Source organism: Bufo bufo, chromosome 2 (genome assembly GCF_905171765.1).
Source record: "Bufo bufo chromosome 2, aBufBuf1.1, whole genome shotgun sequence".
Lineage (NCBI taxonomy): Eukaryota > Metazoa > Chordata > Amphibia > Anura > Bufonidae > Bufo > Bufo bufo.
In genome coordinates this window covers 740,001,928-740,008,694 of record NC_053390.1, presented here as the reverse complement: position 1 = coordinate 740,008,694, position 6,767 = coordinate 740,001,928, and the positions used below count along the sequence as shown (strand labels likewise).

Below are 6,767 nucleotides of genomic sequence, written 5' to 3'. Positions count from 1 at the left end.
CTTCAGTGCAAATGCATGGCCGCTATACCATACACAGAGCTGTGCTCCGTACACAGTATAATTTCTGGAGCAGTGGCTGCATGAATCAGCTAATCAGATTCAGACCCCCACCGATCTGATATTGATGACCCATCATGAATATAGCTCATCAATATCTGCAAATGCAGTGGCCTTATATGTGTAATATATAACATGTAACATGTTATGTGATGTACTAGTAATGTGATGCACGAGTATACAGTGCAGATATTGGAACATCACATTGCAGTACATATACATAATATACACAGTGGCGTAACTATAGGGGTCGCAATTGCGACCGGGCCCCTAAGTCAGAGGGGCCCATGGGGCCCCCTCCAGGAGAGATAGATGTGGCAGCAGGCAGCATCGCTATAGCAGCGCCACTGGGCCCGGTCCGCCTGCTGAGTATGCGGCCTTACCCCCTCCCCGATTCCCCCCCCCCCATCATTGGTTGCAGCGGCAGTTCCGATCGGAGTCCCAGCAGTGTAATGTCAGCCAAGACACTACTGAAATCCTGGCTGCCATGGCCAGTTACTCTGCAGCATACTTACATGCGCTGTCGCCGCCGGGCGCTTCTCCTTCTTGTAACTCATCACAGGTCTGTGCGGTGCATTGCTATAAGCATAAGCAATGCGCCGCACAGACCTGTAAGTTACAAGAAGAAGGAGCGCCCGGCGGCCACCGCGCATGTAAGTATTCTGCTGACTAACTGACCATGGCAGCCAGGACTTCAGTAGCGTCCTGGCTGCCATGGTAACCGATCGGAGCCCCAGCATTACACTGCTGGGACTCCGATTGGAACTGCCGCTGCCACCAATGTTGGGGGGGGTGGGGGTGGGGGAGGGCGCACTGCCCACAATGAATATAATACTGGGGGGGGAGGGCTTGCACTGCCCACCAATGATTATAATACTGGGGGGGGCGCACTGCCCACCGATGATTTGATTACTGGGGGGAGGGCTTGCACTGCCCACCAATGATTATAATACTGGGGGGGGCGCACTGGGGGCTGGTGAGAGGCACTGGGGGCTGATTGAGAGGCACTGGGGGCTGATTGAGAGGCTACTGGGGGCTGCTATGAGGCTACTGGGGGCTGCTATAAGGCTACTGGGGGCTGCTATAAGGCATGGGGCTCTTATCTGAGGTCTGATTGGGGGTCATTCATATTGGGGTCTGAGCTGAGGTGTTATCTGAGGTCTTATTGGAGTCTTATTAGCATTGGGGATCTTATTGGGGCTGTTAGCTGAGGTCTGATTAACATTGGGGGTCTGATTGGTGGTCTGACCTGAGGTATAATGAAAAATATTTTTTTTCCGGAGCAGCTTGGAGAAAAAAGGCCTCACAGTCTCCCACAATCCTTCTGCCCGGCCAAGCCAGCCAGCACCCCTCAGGCCAAGCCAGCCAGCACCCCTCAGGCCAAGCCTGCAAAGCAACCCTGAGGCCAAGCCAGCACCCCTGAGGCCAAGCCTGCCAGCACCCCTGAGGCCAAGCCTGCCAGCACCCCTGAGGCCAAGCCTGTCAGCACCCCTGAGTCTTTAGAACTGTAAGTAAATTATATATAAGGGGAGCTTATAATATGAAAGAGACGAATTATGTCTGAACAGACATACAGTATAGTGCAAATTCCAGTTTTTGTTTATGTTTTATGTTGCACTGAATTTTCTGAGGGGGGAGGGGTGGCAGTGGATCTTGAGGGAGTTCCCACACTTTTTTCTCAGGACTTGACCCCTGGAGTGGTCCTGCAGTCTGGGTGTCAGTTCTGACTAGTCCTACTTAAATACACAGACATTTAGAGTCATACATTTCCTACACTGGCACAAATGCGTTGCCAGTGACCAACTGTCTGTGCTCAGTCCTACACGTAACCGTCGTAAGTGCATGAGGACCTGCGGATGTGGCAGCGAGGTCTGAGAGGTATGTGGGGGTGGGAGATCCGGGAGGGGGCCCATAATTTCTTTTTTGCTATGGGGCCCAGTCATTTCTAGCTACGCCCCTGAATATACAGTATATTACTTGGGCAGCATGTACCACCATCAGTCCAGGGCAGCTGAGGGCCTGGGTGGACAAGTGAGGCAGGCTGAAGCTGAGGGCAGCAGCTAGAAGGCCCCTGGCATTGACTGACAGATGATGGCCCCACTCAGCAGCCTGGCAGCAGGACACAGGAGTGAGGCAGAGCATCAGCCTAGCTCCGCACTGGCAGTTGCTGTGAAGTCAGCCGCGGCGCCCATATGCTAGGTGATGTCGCTGTGACACAGACAGCTACGTTCTGACGTTTGCCAGCCTCAAGATTAAGAGAAGACCACGTGAGTCAGTCCTTAACCACCAGCTTTCATTATAGGTCTTCCATACCTACCTATAATGGAAGCGGCCACCCCTATGATGTCATTAAATACCACGATACTTAAGAAACGATGATATCGTCATATTGCCGTTTTTTAATACTGCATTATATTGTGGATACCGGTATATTGTCCAACACTAGCAGAACATAACTTGCATATTTCATATAATGATGACACAATTACATTTTCCACCAATCCAATAACATTTGTGTTTCAGAGCCTCATTTTCAAATTCCGATAACATCATACAGTGGAATATACGGGTGGTACATGTTCTGTTACCCATGCCTGATATGTATATTCTGTAAAGAATGTCATGATATGTATTAGTTGTGGCTTAAAAAAAATGTTTTTTAAGTGAACATACTTATTTACTCCCTCAAACATCTCACGTTCCAGAGAATTATTTGCATATGATGTCATAATCCCATTTTCCACCAATCCAATTGCTTGTTTCAGAGCCTCATTTGCATATTCTGATGATGTCATAAAGACATTGTCTCTTAACCGGCGCCTGATGCTATAACCTGTGCAGTGCTGTTGTCTTCTCAGTGGGACATAGTTCTGCTCTCTTGCGTCCTTAGTGATTATTTGCTACAGGAAGCGATTTTACTAAAGATGTCTGGTTCTATCCAGACCATGTGGCTTCTACTGCTCGTAACATCTGTCTTCATCGGACAGTCTCTCTGTTGCATACCATGCGACTCCAGAGGGAAAATGGCTATGGAAGAATTCAACACCTTTATCAAAAGCCAAGTCGATGACATTGACTCAATAGAAGCCTATGTCAACATCAAGCGGTTTGCCAAAGTCACCGAGAAAAAAGTCCTGAACTACCTTGAGGATGAAGTCGGCATACTGGGTACTTATATTATTACTATTATCTCCATTTCATATAATCTATAGATAGATAGATAATTATTGTACCATTATTTTCCTTCCAGATAAATATGCTATATCTGAAATTGCGTCTGAATATAAAAAATCTGTGGACGTCATCCAGGATATAGATTTTAAGGGTAAGTACAATATTTTATACGTAGGTGGAAATTCTACTTCTCTTATTAATAGGAATTAGTGTGTTGGGGGCTCAGACTGATAGATGAGGGGATCGGACTCTCATTCTTCTCCTCTTTATATATCTTAGAGATCCAGCTTCTTCACATCATTGGACTCCATTTCCAGCGACTCAAAGAAAAGCTCAAGGTTATCGTCCAGGACTCAAACCAACGTAAGTGGAATCTTCTTCTGTCTACCATTGTACTTATCTTCTACGTGTCTGGTAGGTTGTCAGAGAGGATGTTTTCAACTTGTTTTCCTTTCCCTACAGCCTAGTGACAGGAGGGAGCGATTGTAATAAAATGTTCTATACTGGGAATTGCTATGCGTGCAGTTTTCTTTTGTATTATTGCAGGGTTATAGATAGAGCCCTCATATACAGGGGATTTCTGTTCTCTATTGTTCTCTATTAGTAATTCTGCTTTTCTTCATTTCTCACTTTTAGGGAGGTGTCCAAATAAACAAGGTGAGTTCTTCTAGATATAACACCTGCTATAATATGACATATAAATGTATTACACACACAGGCCTCTTGTAGTAATAGTAATGTAGACCCAAACTAGAGATCCCCACAGCCACCAATCAGATCACTGCTGTTATCTCCTACCCTGTACTGGACATATGAAAGCCAGCACCTGATTGGCTGCCAGGAATGTTTGCACTAGGAGCTGCTGCGTTCTATAGAGGCCGGGACCGTTCTGGGGCGGCTCAGAGATTTCTGTCAATGGAAATCTAGAAAACAAAGTGACGAACACAGAGGCACTGACATCATGTAATAATAAGGAGACCCAGAGATTAGAGGTTTCTGAGTCTGACAATGAGAACGGTCAGTAATGTCTTCTTTCTTCTCCATTCCTCAGGTGCAGACAGCTGTGGTAAGTACATTTTATACCAGATTCAGCTTCTTGTCATTATTATTATTATCATCTATAAGATTGGACGGTTATAACACAAGTGCATTTCCCCAGGATTAATGGTGCAAACCTACATCAACTGTCAGACCTGCGCCGAGGAGAAGGTTGTCTGCGCCGGGGGCCCTCCAAAAAATCAAGGTACAGTATAAGATTTTTATCATAGGCCAGAGTAACTAGAATTACACTATATAATGCATGCCAATGGACCTTTCCCACTAGTGTGTGTAAACTGTGGGTACTGTGCCTATTATACAGAGGTGAGCAGCACTACATAGGCACTTTACACAGCACTCGCTGACTATTATATGATGTCTCCTCTTTTCACAGACTACTTGGAGAGATGCAGCTGCCTGTGCACCTCCAACAGATGTTTCGGTAAAGTAGAAGTTTCTATTCTTATATCTACATTCATATAGTACATTAGTAAATATATAGGACCCCAAATCCTCACCGTACACTAAATATACCATTCACTGGTATACACCAGACTTCCCAAAGCAGGAGGATATTTACATTAATATGATTCAGTCCATAAGCAGGCTAGAAGGGTGATTTGTGGCAGCCTGTACAGTATCCTGTCCATGTGCAGGTGACAGAGGGGTGATAGATACCAGCACATGATTATCATATTTATTCTAATATTATAAGTGTCTTTAATGCTCGGCTCACATTTCATTTCTTTCTTCTTTTCTCAGATCTGAAAACTGGACGGTCCTGCTCTCCATGTAAAGATCACAAGTCTCACCTGGCAGAGACTGTAAACTGTGGAGGTGAGGAGATAGCAGAATATAACCAGTTACTATCAGTCTCCTCTATGATGGCCGTATTTCCTATTAGTTCTTATAGAAGGAGACGTGTTATTGAGACAACCCCTAAATGTAGGACAGAATATCTACACAATTACTTCTATAATATCTTCTTTTATTTTCCTGTTTTTCTAGAGATAAATATAAAAATCCCAGAATATGAAGAACTAATTCTGGACTGTACTTTTGAATGGTACGCAAGGCTGGAGGACACCTATAACAACGTGTTCACCCTGGTAAGTACAATGCAGGGTAAAATTGGGAGATTGTTCAGTTTGAGTTATACGATTATAATGTTAAGGCAGCGCTTCCCAAACGTATTCCTTTCATTACTCAAAAACCACTTAGCAGAAAGTCCTTTCACCCAATATCATCACCAGGCTGCTCAATATGGTCTAAAATCAGACTTTCTGTCATGTCAGCAAATTATCATCAGCAATTTTCTAAATTTTTGTCCTAATGATATGACTATGTAAATTACATATATTATATTATAAATAGTTGTGATATCTGAGGCTCTGATAATTCTCCATATTTTTTCTATAGCCTCGTGAACACAATCCCAAAATCACCCGGGAGCCCTATCTTGTGATCAAGGGCGTACAGATGGGGGACTCCGGACGGTACACGTGTACCACCATCCTGGACTCTGAGGTGCCAGTGAGTAAGATCACCTATAACGTGGCAGGTAAGGACATATTATTACTGGCACTATGCTGAGTGGTATTTCTTAGATACGCGGGATTCATATCTACTTGTGGGTGATAATTAGTGAGAAAGGATCTAGTTCTGAAAATCTGAATTGTCACCTATAATGTGGGGCTATTTTACATTAGTATTTGTAAGGAAAAAACCTATAATGGAAAGATTTTAGCCTATTCTGTATTTTGGAGCCACTTTTGGTTTTGACAGTGCTTCTGAGCCTCCATGATGCAGACGATTCTGATATTCTGACATATATTTCATGTTCTTTCATGTATAAGATACACTACAATGTCATTATCGTTCTCTTCATGGAATTAACTATTAATGTAATTGTTTTCTTCATTTAGTTATCAGCGAATCGGAACAGGCGACAAAAAAATACCATCCTCGCCCTACACTTCCTGATGTGCTTGACATCACAGCGCCTGAGCCGCCACTTCTAGAGGAGCTACAGAACAACAATGCTTCCCTCATAGCAATATCTGTGGCCGGCTCCGTCACCATCATGCTGATCGCTGGCATATGGTAGGTAGCATCTATAAGATACTCTGTGGAACAGGCGTAGTATTTTAGATAAATATTACACATTACACTTAGTCCAGGCAGTCACTGGATGCTCCAGATTTATCACAATACTGAACACTTCATGATAAATTTGGCGCATATTACAAGGCCAGACATGTTATAATGTCAGTGGACTGATAAGTAGCTAATGTAAGAAGGAACATTGGAGGATCTGTGCACACATTTCACTCAGAGCTGACATGTAAGTAGCAAATATCAAATAACTGATAGATTTTCTTTTTTCAGCATCTGCATGTTCTGGAGGAAAATGAAATCTAGAGAGCCTCTGGAAAAAGAGCCAGTGTGAAGGCGAACCGTCAAGCACCATCCTGTACTGCCACCTGCCAGGAAAAAAA

The 6,767-nt window shown here is 44.2% G+C and overlaps 1 protein-coding gene across 1 annotated transcript; it reads left to right on the top strand.

The window, feature by feature from the left end:
- Positions 1 to 3,080: 3,080 nt before the first annotated feature.
- On the top strand, positions 3,081 to 5,696 carry LOC120991033. Its single transcript, XM_040419924.1, has 10 exons — positions 3,081 to 3,225; positions 3,308 to 3,382; positions 3,511 to 3,594; positions 3,868 to 3,888; positions 4,283 to 4,297; positions 4,391 to 4,474; positions 4,664 to 4,711; positions 5,032 to 5,106; positions 5,278 to 5,394; positions 5,689 to 5,696. The coding sequence occupies exons 1-10, from the start codon at positions 3,081 to 3,083 to the stop codon at positions 5,694 to 5,696; spliced, it is 672 nt and encodes a 223-aa protein (XP_040275858.1).
- Positions 5,697 to 6,767: the final 1,071 nt, after the last annotated feature.

What these genes read in the sequence shown, in the direction of transcription:
- LOC120991033 (XM_040419924.1), top strand. Translation starts at nt 3,081, where the DNA reads ATGGCTATGGAAGAATTCAACACCTTTATCAAAAGCCAAGTCGATGAC. An exon ending in CCAGGATATAGATTTTAAGG is followed by an intron (nt 3,383 to 3,510) that starts GTAAGTACAATA and finishes TATATATCTTAG; the next exon opens with AGATCCAGCTTCTTCACATC. An exon ending in CACCTCCAACAGATGTTTCG is followed by an intron (nt 4,712 to 5,031) that starts GTAAAGTAGAAG and finishes TTCTTTTCTCAG; the next exon opens with ATCTGAAAACTGGACGGTCC.